We start from the raw sequence: 22,712 nt of genomic DNA, 5'->3' as shown, positions 1-22,712 counted from the left end.
TTTAAATTATAAATAATTTATTCTAGGATTTATTTAAAAAAATACTATTTAAAGGATCTTTATTAAAGATTGAAATCTTTTTTTTTCTAATTATTATATAATAATTCCTTTTAATCTCTTTTAATTAAGCTATAACTTATATAAATTATCTCAGCTATTTAATTTTAGTAAATATAATAGTTTAATTAGGATAGTTAATAACTAGAAAATCTTTAAAAGAGAGAATCTCTTTCTTATTTTTAAAGAGGTTTCTTTAAGAAATAAGATCGATTTATATTTTAATAAGATCGTATCTTAAAGGATTAATTAGGATAATTCTTTACTTATAATACTTGCTTTAGATCAAGTTTGTATCCTTATTCTTAAGAAGTTGAAAGAAGAAAAATCAAGAATTATAAGTGATTTATAGTATCAGATATAAAGCTTGTTAACCCGATAAGAATAAAATATAATTTGAGAACGAATAGAGAGAGAAAAGATCAATAATATTCAAGGTTTAATAATAAGACTGATTTTTACTAGAATCTAAGAGGATATCTATTTAGAATAAATCTTATATCCTAAAACAATTTTTAAGATCAGATATAGTGATATTATCTTCTGATATCGCTATTGATTTACGGACAAAACGTATGCGTGCCTGATATGCTAATACAGCACTCCTCGCACTTTCCTGTAATTCCCTTGTCATGGGGAAAACCCTATTACATATATAATTTTTAATCTTGATAATAAGAGATATAAAATTAATATTAAAGAATTAAAATAGCTAAGTTATTTATATCTAGATTATTAGATATCAAACTTTCTAATTAGATTAGAGAGGTATTTTATTATTTAAAGAGATATAATGACATCTATTAAAGATAATTTTTTAAAGATTCCTTATAATATAAAGCTTTATAAATTAATATAATCAAAATATTACTAGATATTATATATTATTATTTTTAGCTATAATATAATATGTAATATATCAGATTTAGATATATCTATTTTAATATAAATAAAATATATTAATTTGAAATAATAAAGGAGATCTATTAATAAAAAGATATTTTTAAAGATTTGAAATATATCTGTTTTTAAATAAAAATTTAATTAGTTTAAGTTTCTTCTTATTTTTATATATTTTTATTTATAAAATAAGTAAAAATATAATCAATAAATAGTTTTTAATAAACTTATATATAATAGAAGTTATAGAAGCTTGAAAAAACTTATACTTTTCAGATTATAATTAGTTCTTTTTAGTTTTATATTATTTCTAATTCTATTTTATCTATCCTAGTATTATTAAGAGTTAGAATAAATCCTAGAAACTTAATTTTCTTTTAATAAAATTAATATTTTAATAGTTTTATATAAAGCTTGAAATATTGAAGTCTTTTAAAGATATTTTATAAAGTTTTCATATATAAATTATATATTTTTATAAATACTATATTGTTACTAAAATATATAATATATTTAAAATATCTATTCTAAGTTTAAAATACTATCTTTTATTTATCTTCTTTTTAAAGTCTAATCTAATGATAGATATCTTTAATATCTACTTTTAAAAAGTATTTCAATTTTAAAATCTTATTTAGGATTTCTAATATAAAAAAGAAAACATATTGATTCATAATTAATATATAATTAAGTTTTTAATATTTTTATAAGGCTTTTTGAAACTGAATTTTTTTAAGATTATTAATATATATATATATATATATATATATATAATTCTTTAAGTTTTTTAAAAAAAAAAATAAATAAATAGATCTATATAAAACTATTTTATTATTTTTATTTTTCATTGTATTAATTATATTTTTAGTTTTTAATAATAATATTATCTTTTTATAATTAAATATATCTTTAAATACCTCTAATTTCAAAAGGGAACCTTTAAAAAAACACCCCCAATAGATGTTATCACACTCCTTTAGATAATAAAATATCTTTCTAACCTAATTAGGAAGTTGGATATCTGATATTATAGGTATAAATAACTTAGCTATTTTAGGATCTTAATGTTAATTTTATACCTCTTATTACCATTATTATTAATCATATGATATTGATTTTTATCATATTTATTATATAAAACTATATGATATTGTTATATAATTATTTAAACTAAATAGTAATATTTTGTAGTGACTTCTCCTTACTAGAGATTTATATAATAAAAATAAGTATCTTAAGGTCAATATATTTAGTCATATAACCAAACCAAACATAGCATAGATTTTAAGATATAGCAATTAATTTTAGTGTGTAATACTAGAAGCGTGTTTTCTTAGATATTAAAATTAGGTAGGGAGGTGTTTTATTATTCAAAGGGATGTGGTAACATCTACTAGGGGTGTTTTTTTAAGGGTCCTCTCTAGATATGAATAATTTAGCTATTTTAGATATTTAATATTAATTTTATATCTTTCATTACTAAGACTAAAGATTATATATTATTATTTTTTTATTATATTTGCTATATAAAAACATGTTATATAATTATATAACTAATTATATAACTAGTAAATAAGAATAATAATATTTTAAAATAACTTATATTAATTAAGGGTTCATATAGTAAAAATAAGTATCTTGAAAGTTATAATATTTAATTATATGATCTTAATAAACATATTATAAACATTAATATATAGTAATTTATTATAGTATATAATAATAAGCTTATATTTTTTAGATATTAAAATCAGATAAAAACATATTTTATTATTTAAAAAAAGATATTTATATAATAATTATCAAGATTACTAGATTTTGATACTAGACCTGGATATCTAGATATCTGACGGTCTATTTGGTGAGGCAGGTTTCAGTGAGATCATGTGATCTATCACGTATATAAAAGGATAGGAGATCTCATTATATAGATCCTAATAGCTCTCTCTCTTTTATTTCCTTCCTTAATTCTATTATCGTTATTTCTTAAACTATAAAAACAATCTTTTTCTTTTATACTTTATCTACCTAACATAATAATAAAACTTATCTTAATTTTCCTTACTTAATAACAAGCACCTATAGATACCCATCTTAATATTAACTAAATAACTAATATAAAGACTTTACTAAAATAGATCAAACTAACTAAAAGTATATTAAGCTGATAAGATATCTCCACTAATCCAGCTAAAGAAAAAAATATATAAGAAAAAAACGTATATGAAGAGATCTCTTCTATTTTTAAATCATTTATCTTAGATCTACTCTCTAACGCCAAATATAAGCGAGAGTATATTAAAGATTATCTAGATAGAAATATAAAGAATCATTTAAAAAATAAACATATTATTAAACTAACTAAAATATATATATAAATAATAAAAGAGTATAAGCTTAGTAAGATTATATTATAAAAAGAATAAGACAAGATAGATAGACTTTATACTATTATAAATCAAATAAATAATATAATTAATAAAGAATAAACTATTTAATTAAATTATAAAATAAAGATTACTTAACTTCAAGTTAAAATCTAATATCTAGTAAAACAATAAACTAACAATACGCTAATTATAAAAACTATTTTTTATAAGACTTAAAAGATATTAGACCCTTTTATATTTAATAATAAAAAGATAGTCTATTTTAAATATTAGACTATTAAAATCTACTAGAAGTTTAGAACTAATATTAACCACTATCTAATCTTACTTATCTATAAGATCTATATAACTAGTTACTACAAAAACAAGACCTATCTTTATTTTAAAAAATAGCTAGATCTTAAATCTAAAAAACTATATATAAACTTTAACGATATAATTATTTATTTAAAGACTATTTTCTATAATCTAAATTATTATATTAAAACTTTTATCACTTATTATACTTTATAAATAAAGTCTAAAGATTCTTTTACTAATTTTATTATTAATTATTTACAGCTAATAAAAGAGGCTAAAGTTATTAAAATAAATCATGAAAAAGACCTCTTTATTAAATTTCCTTTCTTACTTTAAAACTTAATAATAAGTTTAATTAATAATAATAATACTATATTAAAATAGCTAATTAATATTTATACTAAAAATATATATTAAATTAACGTTATACAAAGTAATTAGACCTATTTTAATCAAAGCTAAAACTCTTTTTCTATCTCCTAATCTTATAAAAGAAATATAGATATTAGGAAGATCTCTTTATTCCTAATAGTTAAAAAAGAGGGATCTATAATACCTAATTCCTATCTTCTTTTTATTAAATATACTATTTTATTTAAAGAGAGTAAATATTTCTATTATAAGAAGCACAATCATTTAAGCTATAATTACTTTATTATTAAGTTAATCCTAACTATATCTACCGCTACCTCTACAGTCTAGCCTAATCCTCAAATTATTAAACTAGAAAAATTGGATTTAGAAAACGATTAAGTTTAAAGAAAGTCTTCTTTCCAGACTACAAATTATCCACAATTATAAAAAATAAAAGAGAATTATTTTTATATTATAATTTCACAGTTAGTATACAAATATTAATAAATTCTTTTTACTTTTATATCTAAGTATTAATAAATAATAAAATAAATATTTATTTAATAATATATCTTTACGTAATAAAGAAACTAAGATAATATAGCCTTAAGACCTAAAAATTAAACTAGTTTAAGATAGTTACTATTTTTAATAACTATCTAGCTAGACTAATCATATATATAATATTAACCCTTCTTATTATTAAGAGCTATTATTAAAAAAAGATCTCTATATTAATTACTATTATAGGAAAGTATAATATGATTTTTAGATATCTATAATTAGTAGACTAAAATGTAATGATTAATTATAAGAAGTTAATAATAATTTAGTTATCTTCTTTTTTATTAATAATAAAGATCTAGATAATAAAGGAAGAAATTATAAACTAGTTAATAAAACCTATTCCTATTATAATTTTAAAAAGCTAGATCTTATATTTATAAAAAAGTATCAAAAAGATTATAAATACTAGGAAAATATAATAAGAAGAGTAATAATAACTAGTAAGTCTAAACTTAAATGTATATACGATAATTTCTATACTAATAAGACCTTTTTAAAGATATACTAAGTGTTAATAGGAAAGTTATAATAATTAAAATTAAAAAAAACCTTATCGAGAATATAAATAATAAGAATAATCTTTATTAAAGCTACTAATAGATTTTAAGATTATTTAAATCGAAAGAATAAGATTTAATAAAACTATAAAGAAAAAAGATAGTATAAAGGTCTTTATAATCTCTATTAAGGAGATCTAGAAAGTTATTAATATTATTAAAGAATAGAAAGATAAAGTTACTAAACTAGATACTATTTAAATAGATATTTTTAAAGAATATTATAATTTTATAAATATCTTTTTAAAAAAAAGAATGTAATATATTATCTTTAAGTTATCTAGATATTAATTATAAGATTAAGCTATTAAATAATTATAAACTTAATTATTATCTATTATATAAAATATTGTAAAAATATCTTGAATTTATAAAGATCTATATTAAAGAAAATCTAAATAAAAGCTTTATTATATTGATGATAATATTTTATTCTTTACTAATTCTTATAATAAAAAAACCTAGAGATAGGTTATAATTCTATATCGATTTTTTATAAACTTAATAATATAATAAGAAAGGATATCTATCTAGACCTCGACACAACCCGCGGGTTACCCGTTACGGGTTACCCAAAACCCGCCAAGAAACGGGTTTACGGGTCACCAACCCGACCCGCGGGTTGGATCATAGTTCCAGTTTTGAAATCTACCGGGTTATACGGGTAAAACGGGTTAGTCAAATAAGACAAATAGGAAATATATAAATTATGCACAATTTAACTATATTTTTATGTATTTTATTTATATATTAAATAAAAGATATTAGAATTATTTAATAATTAGAAATTTAGAATTAGATTAAGGTTTTAATAAAGTACTACTAATTCTAAATATTAACTAATACTTTATAAAATTATCTTTTCTAATTTGTTTATAGGTTCTTTTTATCTATTATTAGGATTGTAAAAAAAAAGGTAATTTAATAATTTCTTTATCTTCTTTTTTATATATAGAGCTTTATTTAATAATAATAATTAGATATCTCTTTAGAAGCTTTATAAATTTATTCTCTCTTTTTTTATTCTTACTAATAAGCTCTATTAACTTTTAGAGAAATTAATTTTTTTTTTTTTTATCTTATCTATATATCCTACTTAATTAAATATATATTATAAAATATAAACTTAATAGACTTAATTTTAAACTTAGTAGTATATTTTTAAAGTATAAGATCTTTAATAATGTTTATATTTAATAAGTTATATTAATAATAATAGATATCATAAGCTAAATTAAATAGATACTTAATCTTAGTACTGGTTGTAAAGATTATAAAAATATTATAAACAAGACTTATAAAAGCTAGGAATTCAATCTTGTGCTTTTTCTATTATTAGTAAATACTTTTTAATTTTATTAATCCTAATATATATTAGTAATATTAAATTTTAATAAAAAAAAGATATATATTAAGCTAGATATATTATATAAACTTATTATTCTCTTCTTCAATTTAATATCTAAGGCTAATTATTAAATCAAGATCTATATTAATATCTTTAATAAAATTAGACTAAATAAATATCTTTTTTAATCTTTTTTATAATTACTACTAATATAATATAAAAAAAGTTTGAAAGCTTTTTTAATATCACTTAGAATAATTAATCCTATTTTTTATTTAATTACTAAAAAACTAGAGTTTATATTATGAAATAAAGATAATTATAATTATAAACAAATCACTATAAATCTCTTTAATATTATAATAATAATCTTCAAGTTTCTATTTAAAAGCTTTTAAAGCTTTAAATATTATTTTCTTTTAAGAAACTTTCTTTTTTTAAAATTAATTAATTAATTTCTCTAAATAATTAAAAAGTATATTATAAATACTAAATATAAAATAAACAGTGATATCTTTTAACTTTAAAAGTATAATTGTAAATTTGAAAAAAGATTATATAATCTATAATAGATAATTAATCTAACGTTAATACTTTTAATTAAATATAAGATTAATAAGATTCTTTTAAAGATAATATTAATCAAAGATTAGTTAAAGCCTTTTTATATAATGTAATATTAGAAATATTAAATTCTATTGGATATATATATCCTAAATAAAAATAAGTTTTAATAAATTAAACTATAGCTTAAAGAATTATTTCTAGTGTTACAGGCTACTATTCACATAAATAGCAAGCTTTTAGATCTAAAAGATATATTAATATATAATTTAGAATTAGATTTTAAAATCTAAACCTTTTTAAATATATCAATAATATCATCTTTTCAACCTCAAAAACAAATAGTATTACCTTACTCCCAAGCTTTCTCGATTATATTATTATTAAAGATAGCCTTTATCTCTCTAAAAAGACTTTTTAGATTTAGTTAGATTATATATATAAAATATAAGATATAAATAACTATAGTATTATTATCTAATTTAAAAAGTTCAATACAGTCTTAAAGCTTCTCTAAAAATATAATATTATTAAATATATTATTAATTATCATCACAAATATTCGATCTATTAACTTATATTTCTAAAAGATATCTATTATTACTATACTTAAATTTATACTAATATATAATCTAAAAATAGATTTAAAGTTAAATAAGATTTTCTAATACTTTTAATTCTAATCTAAAAAATAGATAATAATAGCTATAAATATATCTATAAATAAAGAAATCTAATAATTAAAAGTAAGAGATACTTTAATTTTTACTAGAAAAAACTTTAAAATCTTTTTCTAATAAAAAGTAATCTTTATAATTACTTGATATTAAGTGATTTATAAATAAAGAAGATCTAGTCTCGAGATTATATATTAAACTATTAAAATTAGATTATAAAAGTCAAAATATTTTAAAAACTCTTAAAAAAGATTAAAATTTATAAGAAATCTAATTTAAATATCTTTTTAACTCTTTTATATAATAGCTATAATTATTTAAAATAAACTCTTATTCTAAATATAAATTAGCTTTATATAATTAAAAAAAAATATAAGATTAATACTATACTAATTAAATAAATTATCTAATATCTAGGTTTTTAGATATCCACTAATATCCACTCTCTCGAATATACTTATTAATCATAAAAGTATTATTATCTAAGCCTAGATAATCAAGTAAAATCTTATATTTTAAACATTTAACTTTTAGAGCATCTATCTATCATCTCAGAAAAGTGTTACTAGACTACTAATAAATAATATATATTTTAATAGATCCTTTTTTATTATCTAAATCTAGTCCATAACTACTACTAAATAAATTCTTCTTATTTATCTACTATATTAATTAAATAAATAAGATAGAATCTTATTTAATTAGATATATATTATTCAATTAAAGATAGAGACTCTAAAAAAGAAAGATAAGATTGTTAAAAGATATTCTCACTTAGATTAAATATTATTAATAATATTAGATAATATAAATTAAAAGAAATCAAGATATCGTTTAAAAAGATAGTCTACAAAAGATTAACTTTATCAATATCAAATAACAATAAGATATATATATTAAATAATTAGAAAGCTTAGCTTTCTTATTATAATATTATAAGTATAATTAAAAAGAATATAAAAATAGATAATATAAGATAGAAGATTATATTTATTTTAATAAAAAAAAACTACATATCTATAATACTAAAGTACTATTACTCTATAAAAAGAGATTAATTCAACCCTAAATTAATTCTTACTTAAAATAATCTATTATTTCTAGATCTACAATAAATAAATACTATTATTATAATTAACTTATTAAATAGGTAACCCAGAAAACCCACAAATAATCTATAGGTAACCTATAAGACCTATAGATAACCTGTAAATTACCTATATAATTATCTTCAAATTTTAATTCTTCTAAATCTTTTAATCTAAATCTTTAAATATTGATTTAGATATAAAGATTATAGAAATCTTATTATCTATAATGATTTTTAATAAATCTAAATATTATTTACTTTATTAAAATAATAAAAATATCTAAATTCAAAGAATTAAACTAAAAGTTCAAAGGAAACCATGATTTATAGTATATAAAAAAAGATTATAATATTTAGATATATATTTCTATTATAGATATAACTAAAATATACAAATATAAGATTTCCATACTACCATTATCTAATTTTATAAATTCAATTAGTAAAATAATAGCAACTTCTTATATAGATCCTATAAAACATAATCATTTCATAATATTTCAAATAATTAACTACTCTAAAAGTAAGAATTATTCAGTTATAACCAAATATATATAAAGAACAGTAATTAATTACAAGTAGTCATCAAGTTATACACGCCAAGACCTTCCTTTCTAGGCGATTTATACTAGCTCTGGGCTAGCACGGGTTTACTAAGAACCCGAAACCCAACCCGCGGGTTACCCGCGGGTTGGGTACGGGTTTGACTTTTGGACCCAAGTCGGGTTTTATCGAGGTCTATATCTATCTATTATTATTAGGGGATTGTTATATAAACACCCCCTTTGGATAATAAAACACCCCTCTAATCCGATTAGGAAGTTTGACACCTGATAGTTCAGGTAGAAATGACTTGGCCGTTTTGGGACCTTAATACTAATATCCTGTCTCTTATTACCAAGCCTAAATATCACGTGACATTGATTTCCCTCAGTTTTGTCGAATAAATAGCATATCATTAGTCACGTGATCAATCACATGACTAGCATGATAGAATATTGATACTTTAAAGTGATTTGTGTTAATTAAGGAGACTATATAACCAAAGTAGGTATCTTGGAGGTTGCGATATTTGGTCACATGACCTTAGTGAATATCATGAAAATATTTATACGTGGCAATTAATTTTGGTGCGTGGAAGTAGGAGTATGCTTTGTTAGGTATTAAAATCAGGTAGGGGGTGTTTTATTATCCAAAGGGGGTGTTTATATAACAATCCCCTATTATTAATTAAAAAACTAATATAATAGGTATTAAATACTCACTATTTTATTAAATTAGATATTTAATAAGGATTCTATAGAATTAAAATATATCTTAATAATAAAGATCTAATATTATTCTGATCAAGATATAATATATATAAATATAAGATGATATCTTTTAATATAATAAATAGTCTTATATCCTTTTAATACTATATTAATAATATTTTAAAAAAGAACTATTTAGATAACTTTATAATTATTTATATTAATAATATCTTTATCTTTAATAAGACCCACCTTTAATAACTATTAAACAAATAAAATTATTCTTGAATTTTTATAACTTTTATAAATACTTTATACAAAATTTCAGCTAGATTATTAAGCTATTAATAAACCTAATAAAATAAATAACTCTTTAGAACTAGAGTAATATTTATTAAAAGATATTTAATAAACTAAAATATTTAATAACAACAATGTCTATCCTTATTCACTATAAACTAGAAATAAAGATTAAAATTAAAATAGATACTTTAGAAAAGATTATAGGTAATATCCTTTCCTAGAAAACTAGAGATTATTAATATCCTATAGCTTTTCTATCTAATATAATAACAAATATAAAACATAAATATAAGATCTATAATTATAAGCTTCTTATTATTATCTATATATTAAAAAAATAGATATCAAAGTTAATTAACCTCTAATAAAAGAAACCTTTTAAAATATATATAGATTATTATATCTTATAATAATTCTATACAAAATAATAACTAAATTATTACTAGATCTAATAAAGTTAGCTATTTAAAGATTAAAGATTAAAGATTTAATTCTAAATTAGAAAACTTATATTACTATAGACACTCTCTTTTATAAAGACTTATTTGAAAAAAGTTAATTTAAAAAGTTAATTCTATTATCTAAAAGATTCTAGTAATACAATATCTATAACAATAAATAGTAGGAGATCTAGATACTCTCAATTAAAAATAAAAATAAAAACAATATTATAAAATATATAAAATATAATAACTAAATAAATAAAGATCTTAAAGAGTTTTAAAACCTAGTTTACAATAAATATAACTATTAGATATTTAAAAATAACCTTTTATTATATAATAATAGACTAGTTATAATTAATAATAGTAACTTAATAGTTTATCTATTAGACGAGATATATCAATTATTAGTAAACATTTATCTAGATATAATAAAAACAATAAACCTACTCTCCCTTTAATATTATTAACTAGAAATAATATAGGATATTTAACGATATATTAAAAACTATTAAGTTTATTAGTAGATAAAGATATAAAAGAATAGATTTTCTAGCTTATTATAACCTCTTCTAATATTATAATATCTCTAGTAAGATATAATAATAGATTTCTACTTACTTCTAAAAGATTAATATAGCTTTAATAATATAATAGTGATTATTTACTACTTATCAAAATAATCAATCTCTATTCCTTATAAAAAGATACTAAATATAAAACAGATAGTAAGATTATTTATAGATTATATTATCTAATAAACTAGGTTACTAGACTTAATATATCTTTTAACTTTGAAAATATAATTGTAAATTTAAAAAAGATTATATAATTTATAATTAATAATTAATCTAATATTAATACTTTTAATTAAATATAAAATTAATAAGATTCTTTTAAAGATAATATTGATTAAAAATCAGCTAAAGCTTTTTTATATAATATAATATTAGAAATATTAAATTCTATTAGATATATATATTCTAAATAAAAATAAACTTTAATAAATTAGACTATAGTTTAAAAAATTATTCCTAATATTATAAATTACCATTTATATAAATAATAAGCTCTTAGATCTAAAAGATATATTAATATATAATTTAAAATTAAATTTTAGAATCTAAATCTTTTTAAGTATATTAATAATATTATCTTTTTAATCTTCAGGGTAAATAGTATTATCTTGCTTTTAGACTTTCTTAGTTATATTATTATTAAAGATAGCTTTTATCTTTTTAAAAAAACTTTTTAGATTTAGTTAGATTATATATATAAGATATAGGATATAAATAATTATAATATTATTATCTAATTTAAGAAATTTAATATAATTTTAAAGCTTTTCTAGAAGTATAATATTATTAGATAAATTATTAATTATTATTATAACTATTTAATTTATTTATTTATATTTTTAGAAGATATTTATTATTATTATATTTAAATTTATATTAATATATAATCTAAAGATAGATTTAAAGTTAAATAAAATCTTTTAGTACTTTTAATTCTAATTTAGAAAATAGATAATAATAATTATAAATATATCTATAAATAAAGAAATCTAATAATTAAAAGTAAAAGATACTTTAACTTCTATTAAAAAAGATTTCAAAATTTTTTTTTAATAAAAAGTAATCTTTATAGTTACTTAATATTAAATAGTTTATAAATAAAAAAGATCTAATCTTAAGATTATATATTAAATTATTAAAATTGGATTATAAAAACTAAGATATTTTAAAAGTTTCTAGAGAAGATTAAAATCTATAAGAAATCTAATTTAGATATCTTTTTAACTTTTTTATATAATAGCTATAACTATTTAAAATAAATTTTTATTCTAGATATAGATTAGCTTTATATAATTAAAAAAAGATATAAGATTCATATTATATTAATTAGATAAATTATAATATCTAAGTTTTTAGATATCTACTAATATTTATCTTTTTAAATATATTTATTTATTATAAAAATATTATTATTTAAATTTAGATAATTAAATAAAGTCTTATATTTTAAATACTTAACTTTTAAAATATTTATCTTTTTATTTACTATCTTAAAAAAGTATTACTAGATTGTTAATAAATAATATATATTCTAATAGATCCTTTTTTATTATCTAAATCTAGTTTATAATTATTACTAAATAAATTCTTTTTATTTATTATATCATATTAATTAGATAAATAAAATAGAATCTTATTTAATTAGATATATATTATTTAATTAAAGATAAAAATTCTAGAGAAGAAAAATAAGGTTATTAAAAGATACTCTTATTTAGATTAGATATTATTAATAATATTAGATAATATAGATTAAAAGAAATTAAGATATTATTTAAAAAGATAGTTTATAAAAAGTTAATTTTATTAATATTAAATAATGATAAGATATATATATTAGATAATTAAAAGGTTTAACTTTTTTGTTATAATATTATAAATATAATTAAAAAAAATATAAAAATAGATAATATAAGATAGAAGATTATATTTATTTTAATAAAAAAAACTATATATCTATAATACTAGAATATTACTATTTTATAAAAAGAAATTAGTTTAATTTTAAATTAATTCTTATTTAAAATAATTTATTATTTTTAGATCTATAATAAATAGATACTATTATTATAATTAGTTTATTAAATAAGTAATCTAGAAAACATATAAATAATCTATAAATAATTTATAAGATCTATAAATAACCTATAGGTTATTTATATAACTATTTTTAAGTTTTAATTTTTTTAAATCTTTTAATCTAAATCTTTAAATATTGATTTAGATATAAAGATTATAGAAATCTTATTATCTATAATGATATTTAATAAATCTAAATATTATTTACTTTATTAAAGTAGTAAAAATATCTAAATTTAAAGAATTAGATTAAAAGTTTAAAGGAAATCATAATTTATAATATATAAAGAGAGATTATAATATTTAGATATATATTTTTATTATAGATATAGTTAAAATATATAAATATAGGATTTTTATATTACTATTATTTAATTTTATAAATTTAATTAATAAAATAATAGTAATTTTTTATATAGATTCTATAAATATAATTATTTTATAATATTTTAAATAATTAATTACTTTAAAAATAAGAATTATTTAATTATAATAAAAAGATTTATAATAATCTATTTATAATTATAATTATCTTTATTTTATAATATAAACTCTAGTTTTTTAATAGCTAAATAAAGAATAAGATTGATTATTCTAAATAATATTAAAAAAACCTTTAAACTCTTTTTATATTATATTAATAATAGTTATAAAAGAGACTAGAAAAAATATTTATTTAATCTAATCTTATTAAAGATATTAATATAAATTTTGATTTAATAATTAGTCTTAGATATTAAATTAAAAAAGAATAATAAGTTTATATGATATATCTAGCTTAATATATATCTTCTTTTTATTAAAATTTAATATCACTAATATATATTAGGATTAATAAAATTGAAAAATATTTGCTAATAATAGAAAAAATATAAAACTAAATTCTTAGCTTTCATAAATCTTACTTATAATATTCTTATAATCTTTATAACTAGTATTAAGATTAAATATCTATTTAATTTAGCTTATAATATCTATGATTATTAATATAACTTATTAAATACAAATATTATTAAAAATCTTATACTCTAGAAATATACTATTAAATTTAAAGTTAAGTTTATTAAGCTTATACTTTATAATATATATTTAATTAAATAAGATATATAGATAAAATAAAAAAAAGAATTAATCTTTTTAAAAGCTAATAAAGCTTATTAATAAAGATAAAAAAAAGAAAATAAATTTATAAAGTTTTTAAAAAGATATCTAACTATTATTATTAAATAAAGCTCTATATATAGAGAAGAAAATAAAGAGATTATTAAATTACCTTTTTCTTTATAATCTTAATAATAAATAAGGAAAACTTATAAATAAATTAGAAAAGATGATTTTATAGAGTATTAGTTAATATTTAAAATTAGTAGTACTTTATTAAAATCTTAATCTAATTCTAAATTTCCAATTATCAAATAATCCTAGTATCTTTTATTTGATATATAAACAAAATACATAAAAATATAATTAAATTATATATAATTTATATATTTCCTATTTATCTTATTTGACTAACCCATTTTACCTATATAACCTAGCGGGTTTCAAAAGTAGAACCGTGACCTAACCTGCAGGTCGGGTTGGTGATCCGTAAACCTATTTCTTAGCAGGTTTTAGATAACCCGTAATAGGTAACCTGTGGGTTGTGTCGAGGTCTATATAGAAGAATAGTCTAAGAGTTTAAAAGATTTAATTAATACTAGTAATAATATTAATAATCCTTTATTACCAAGTTATAATATTTAATTTTATATATTAAAAAAGAAAAGAAAATATAAGAAGGATAATATATATCAGACTTATTAATTTTTATTAGATTTAAATTATAATATATTAATATATATTTAAATTAATTAATAATTTATTAATATATATTTAAATTAATTAATAATTTATTAAATATAAAATAAATAATATAATTAAAATACTCAAAATTACTAAAAATTTCTATATTATTTATACAGTCATAAGAAAAGAGCATATTTATATTATTTAGTTATAAAAAGGGGCTTAACGAGTTTCTCCTTTCAAGCTATAGGCTCAAAGCAAAATCCCAAAACCCATTACGAGTTTTGGGAACAGGCTTGAAACCCGATCCTTTTGAGGGTCGAGTCGGGTTAAGTTTCGGGTTTTTCGAGTTTTGCGGAAGTCTAATCTCGGTGTTGTAGTATCAGACTAAGGGGTCTAGTACTGCTGCAGCACTGGTGCCGTAGCACTTGTCAAGACCTAATATTGATAGACTTTATATCTAAGCATATAAGGGATATCCAAATTATATCCTCTTAGTGCGAGAAGATCCTTAATTTTATTTTTGCTAGTCTCAATAGGGTTAGTGTCTTATTAAATATTATTTATAGAGTATTTATGTAATTTAATATAGTACTGCTATTGTTTTGAATATACTATATATACTGACTTTAGTCTTTAGAGGTTTGGCAACTTATATCATATAATACTATCATATGTTTATATCTATAAATATAATAGGGTTCTCTCCATGACAATGGGTTTACAGAGGAAGCAGTGTAACCACGTCATCGTATAGGGAAGCGTATATGTTCCGCCCGCTAATTAATAGCGACACCAGGAGCGATATCAAAGGATGGCATCATTACCTCTAAATCCTCTTACAGTACTATAAAGTATAAAGATCACTCTAGAAAAGGATCTCTAGAGATTCTAGCAAGAATCAGTCTTATGAATAAGTATTAAATACCGATCACCCTTCCTCTCTCTATTCATTCCCAATCCGCATCTTATTTCTTACCAGGTTGACAGGTCTTACACCTGACAACGTATACCCCTTACAATAAATAATATTATATGACTATCTTATATGATCCTTATATAAAATTAAGTTTATACTTTAATCAGCCTGACATAATACAAATTATTAGCTTTAAAAGGTTTTGAAAATCATTTATTTGTTTTTCGCTATATAATAAGATCTTATAGATAAGTGATTATATTAGATATTAAAATAAACATAATATTATGTGATATAGTTACATACCCTTCTAAAAGTCTATATATACATGGTATTATACCATACTAAATCGTCAAAACACGCAGTTTAGAACTTGCAATATCTCAACAAAATAATACAACAACCTATTTTTTTTATATTTTTATATACAAATTAAATCAAAATAAACTATACTTTATTTAGAGAGCAAAGTGATTAGAGATCACTTTTAACAAATAATATTTTTTTGAAATTGACCTTTCTATTTTTGTTAAAATTTACTATAGGGGAATGAGGCTTTTATATAATAAACTTTCAACCGATTTACAACCTTTACTTTTTATAGCTAACTAATTAATACTAGCAATACATATAAATTACGAAAAGAGATATAATGTAATTTTAGTCTTATATTTTCATCTAGTAAAATTTAAGACTATATTGTCATAATAAAGTATGGAAAGATTGGATGATAAAAACAGTACGTTTTGGCGATTTAGTATAGTAAAATACCATATGTATACAGACTTTTGGAAGGATATGTATATGATAATATCATGTGACATATACTTCATTGCAAGTCCTCTAAGGCTAAAGTCAGTGTGAATAATGTAATATAAACAGTGATGATATCATAGTAAATTACACAGGGGCTCTACTTATAATGTTCATAATGGGCTAAACCCCATTCGGTTTAGCGGGGGGTGCAATTGGTGTTTTTCCCGCGCTAAGGGGGTGCAATATGGGCATCCCGAACATAAAACCCTTACATGCCACATGACTTTCAACCCCTTTTCAACAGAATCATCAGTTATATACGACCTAGTTCTTTCGAAGTTTCATACTCAAGCTTGTATGCAAGTTTGCCTCAAAACACAAAAATGTCGAAGCAATATTCTTGCGTATAAACAGCTTTCAAACGTGCTGGCATACATATGGATGCCAGTACCTATTACAACATCTTGCAGCCTCAGCTGATATTCAGAGCACGGAGCAAGCAGTTATTGTTTCAAAGGTTCTACTCCGTACCGGGGTCTATGGATACCTAGGTAGGGCTAGTCATTTGGTAGGCGTCGTGTAAATGGTGTGCTATCTAATACAGTATGTATTTAACTAGTTTGCTTCTATATGATACTAGCCTCGCTCAGCCCAATTTTAGATCATACTGAACCGATACATGTATGTTTCTCCCTGTCAGACTATTACCCCAATTCTCCCCTTCTTTTGTCTTGATTTATCAAACGGCGAGTAAGGTCCTTTCGCTATAAATGAGTCACAGCGGTAAATTAAAGTCGAGGCTGAGAATAAGTAATACGGGCGAGAAGATCAACAAATGGGACTAGAGAGATCCTGTTGCGTATACGGGTGTCGACAGCACCAAAAGAAAAAGAAAAAGAAAAAGAAAACATGATACTTGTCTTCTCAACTGTCTGTTTGGCGGTCCTTCCAAGGTTCCAACTAATTGTCGAGTTATCATGGTTGGTCGAGAAAAGAATTCTCGGCTAAGCTGTGAATAGAGAATAGAGAATAGGGGATTGGGGATTCTAGACAAAACAATATCTTTATCATGGAGTATTATTAGCGTGAATAATATAATGACTTAAAGAATCTAGCATTCAGATCTAATATCACTTTTGAGAGAGCTTAATATAGTTACTAATATACCTCCACCAACCTGAACTCACACACTCGCTTCCTGCGTTGCAAGACTTTGAGCAATAGAGCCTCCCCTCCAAGCATGGTGATGGTCTTGTTTGTGAAGGAGTCGGCTCTGATCTCCGGGCCTACCCCATCCTCCGCCCCCCGGTGTATAAACTATGATACGTTCCCCTGCTTGCATATGGGCAGAATTCTTCGCGCCCAGATTAACGTACCGCTCCATCCAGCCCCCATTGGAGTTTGGAACTCGACGGACCCAGATGTTCTGGCCGCATTGGGCATCCTCGCCCCCCTCCAGCCCGTAAGGACGATATACTCGTCGTTCCGAGAGGATAGAGACTTGCACCGGGATACGGAACTCAATGTCTCGCACAACACCATCGCCACCACGGTGCTGGCCCTCACCCCCTGAGTTCGGCCGGAGACTGAACTCTCGAAGTATGACTGGATACCGCCGCTCGAAGACTTCTGCATCGGTGATTCTGGTGTTGGTCATATGTGTGTGAACGCCTGAAGTGCCTTCCCAAGACGGACCAGCACCACTACCACCGGCAATGGTTTCATAGTATCCGAATCCTTTTGTCGCCGTCTTACCTAGAATGTTGCCTCCAAACCCAAAGGTAAGGTTGTTGGTATCACCCTGTGACGCAGCGCAGGCTTGAAAGCATCTAAGAATGACATCTGTCACTCTTTGACTCGTCAACACGTTGCCACCCACCACGGCGGCTGACCCGGACGGGGATAGGAGACTACTATGAGGAATTCGAACGTCGATTGGCTTCAGACAACCCTGATTGAGAGGTATGTCGGCTGAAATAAGACATCTCAGGCAATATATGATTGCCGAGTATGTAACAGCTTCTGGTGCATTGATATTGCCTAATCCTATTAGTCAATTGCGTTTGCCTTCTGGTGAATGAGACTGTGATACCATATACTTCTGGACCAGTTCCCTCAAAATCAAAGACTGCCTCGCCTTTCTCACGGTTTATCGATATCTTCAAGTGGATAGGGCTTCCGTCGTCCATGTAATCAACAGCACTCAGGTCTTGGCCAGCAAATTTGGCACTGACTTCTTTCAACAGGTTTCGCACACTCAGCTCTGCATTTTCTTGGATTTGGTGCATGTAGAATTGCACCACGGCCTCTCCATACTCTTCAATAAGAGCGCTTATCAAGCTGATCCCCTTCTTGTTTGCCGCAATCTGGGCTTTGAGGTCATTCAAGTTGTCTGCAAGACAGCGGGTACCACTGCAGTCGGGATATCGAGCTGGTTCCGTATAGAGCAGCTCCGTAATGCGTTCTTCGTTGAATTTACCCTCAGATACCAGTTTCTCACTCTTTATGGTTGCGCCTTCTTGATACAGCTCTTTCGAGTGCGGTGGCATGGACCCGGGCAAGATTCCACCAATGTCGGCTTGGAATTGGTTAGAATATCAAAGTCTTGAGATAGGGGGCTTTCGATTCGGAATAATTTACTTACCATGGTGAGCCCTAGATGCGACATAGAAGAGAATCTTTCCCTCACTAAACGCAGGCTGTATAACCGTGATATCTGGAAGATGAGTGCCACCCAATTCTGGATGATTGGATACAATCACATCACCAGGCTTCAACCTGTTCTGCCAGATGCGCGATTGCATTCGAACACATGTCGACATACTACCCAAATGGACCGGTAGATGTGGTGCGTTTGCAACAAGCCCGCCCTGAGCGTCGAACAGTGCGCAAGAATAATCCAGTCGTTCCTTGACATTGGTACTCACGCTCGTCTTCTGCAAGGCACGACCCATCTGCTCGGCGATGGCCATGAATCTATGGGAGAAGACGCTCAACAGAATCGGATCCACGTCCTGGGTGCTCGTCTTCTGGTGGCTCGCCTCAGCATCACCAATGCTGATGACAACGTGAGTCTTCGTTAAGAGTGCCGATGCTCCAGGGGTCACAACGATGGTTTGGGTATCATCGGCCAGGATTGCTGGTCCTTCTAGGCGTTCATCAATGCTTAAATCACCGAGCCTGTAGATGGGGGTGTCATGTCTGCCCCCTTCAAAATAGACCTGAGCTCTGCGATATTCCCGACCTGTCCGCACGTCAGATGGATTGGACTCGTGGATTTGCTGATCCACGGTCTTCTCGGATACTTTGAAGCCTTTACCAATCCCTCGAACCCGAATGTCATCCACAACAATGTCCCGGTTGGGAAGAGTGAACCCAAACTCCTGCTCGTGTTGCCTCTCGAATGCTTTGCCAAAGGCCCACTCGTCACCCCCAAAAAGAAGAGCTGCATCTTCTTCGGTTGGCTTCAGTATCATCAGGGCAGACTCGGTGCCTTGATAACGCATGTTGAGGTATTGTTCAAAAATGATTGATTCATCGCCAAATCCCTGGGCTCGCAGTCTCTGCGTCGACCGTTTCTTAAGATTTTCCATTCTTGTTGCAAGCACATCTCGTACTTCCTCCTTGTCCTCGGACCATGTCTTCGACTCGGGCTCTTGGTTCTCGTCAACAACATCTGCCAACGCCATACCATAGGCGGAAAGTACCGAAGAATAACGATGTATGAGAATTGTCCGAATCCCGAGGCTTTCGGCAATGGCAACGGCGTGCTGGCCACCGGCCCCTCCAAATGTGGCCAGTCTATGCTTTGAAGTGTCATGGCCTTTGGCCTCCGTCAGCGAACGTATCGGACGGGTCATTGTCTCATTGGCAACTTTGATGAAGCCAAATGCGACCTCATCTGGGGTCATCTCTCGGCTTTGACCCCCCTTTGCTAACTCGCCATTGATCTCCTTGGTGAGCTCTTCGAAGAGATGTTGACTTGCATGCTGATCCAGTTCTTGTTTCTCATCTGGACCAAAGATCTTCGGAAAGAAATCTGGGACTAATCGACCGAGAAAGAGATTGGCATCGGTCACCGTCAACGGTCCACCTTTGCGATAGCAAGCTGGTCCTGGATGTGCTCCGGCGGACTCGGGTCCAACGACAAAGAGCCCGTTCCGGTAAAATAGTCTTGATCCACCTCCTGCTGCCACGGTGTTGATATCCAATTGGGGGGACTGGATTGTTACTCCGGCTGTGGTTGTTTCAAATACATGCTCGTATCGACCGGAGCCATATCTGCTCACGTCTGTACTTGTTCCTCCCATATCAAAGCCAATCACCGGGATTTTCGACACCGGGTCATATGAAGTTAGTGCATAGCCAACCACACCCCCCGCAGGGCCTGATAGAATTGCCCGTAGACCAGAGAATTGGTCTACGTCTACCAGGCCACCGTCTGATTGCATGAATTCGCAACGTGCCCCCTTGGTCCCGGTCTGCTGCTTGACACTCTCGCTCCCTAACCCACCTTCAAATCCAGACTGGAATCCGGAAATGTACTTCTTGATGGCAGGAGTCAAGTACGCATCTGCACAAGCCGAAGTGGTTCGCGGGACCAACTTGATCATTGGCATAAGCTGGTGACTCAAACTGACATGGTGGAAACCAATCTCATTGGCAAGTCTTCCCACCAGGGCCTCATGGTCTGGAAAGGTGTACCCATGCACAAGGCACACGGCTATGCTTCTGAGCCCACGGTTATAGATCTCCTGCAATTGGGATCGCACCTCGCTTTCAGAGGGTCGCTTGAGGATTCGAACGGCCTCGGAAGAAAGACCGCGAACGACATCGACTGCTGGCGAAGCTTGCTCACGGGGAAGTGTAGCTGTCAGACCCTTTTCCGGATCCTCTGCGTAGTCCTCCAAGGTGACACGCTCATCCACCTCAACAACCTCTTCATATAACACATCAGGGCGTTTAATGGCAAGATCAAAGATCCGTGGGCGGGATTGATTTCCTATATGGAGGCAGTCCTTGAATCCCTTGCTGACGACGAGTGCAACCTTTTCCCCCTTTCGCTCTAACAGAGCATTTGTGGCCACAGTCGTGCCCATGCGAATGCTTTCGATTAACGAGGTATCAATAGGTTCCCCGCGAGGAATTTCACGGCCTGTGAATCTCGAAAGAATACGACGGATCCCTTCCAGTGGTGCATCCTCATAGTTGTTCGGGTCCTCTGACAGCAGTTTGATCACTATGTCATCCTCCAGCCGACCTGATCCCGGATTGCCCACACAATCTGTGAAGGTTCCGCCTCTCTAGATCACATTTAGCACCGGCAGTGGACAGAACAGAGACAAGGAAAACCATACATCAATCGCGATACGAATTCCTTTCGGTGCTGTCATCTTTCCAATGAGGGGGTGAAGCCTTGTACGGAGGAAAGTGGGAGAGATCATCCACGGAACTGTAAGAGAGCTAATGCTGTTCCCCGCGTTTGGCTACGTCATAAATGGACCAGCTAATAGGTTAATTTCGATGCTCTGAGAAATACGTAATTAAGTACATGGCTACTGACTGGTGTGGCTACGACAATTAAATGAATGAACAAAAACAAAGAGCAATGAGACACTACTTTGCGAAAGACACATCCCCCTGGTCGGTCGAACATGGTGAAAGATAAATCGCTTTCAAATTGAATCTCGAAGGGGCGGGACGGAACTCATCGTATTCGACTGGGATCGCTCGGCGTTCGCTTCGGTGTCCGAGCTGCTGACCAGGATAAATTACCAACGCGAAACAAA

General features: G+C 25.9%; 1 protein-coding gene across 1 annotated transcript; it reads right to left on the bottom strand.

Moving 5' to 3' along the window:
• Positions 1–18,106: 18,106 nt before the first annotated feature.
• On the bottom strand, positions 18,107–22,316 carry N7506_009521 (uncharacterized protein; the record flags this gene model as incomplete). Its single annotated transcript, XM_056958814.1, has 4 exons — positions 18,107–18,963; positions 19,016–19,501; positions 19,568–22,226; positions 22,281–22,316. 4 exons carry the CDS (start codon positions 22,314–22,316, stop codon positions 18,107–18,109), a joined length of 4,038 nt encoding a protein of 1,345 aa, XP_056808204.1.
• Positions 22,317–22,712: the final 396 nt, after the last annotated feature.

This window comes from Penicillium brevicompactum (assembly GCF_028827555.1).
Source record: "Penicillium brevicompactum strain IBT 35665 chromosome Unknown utg000006l_segment0_segment0, whole genome shotgun sequence".
NCBI lineage: Eukaryota > Fungi > Ascomycota > Eurotiomycetes > Eurotiales > Aspergillaceae > Penicillium > Penicillium brevicompactum.
Note: the sequence above shows the minus strand (reverse complement) of the source record. Positions and strands in the feature narration are given on the sequence as shown.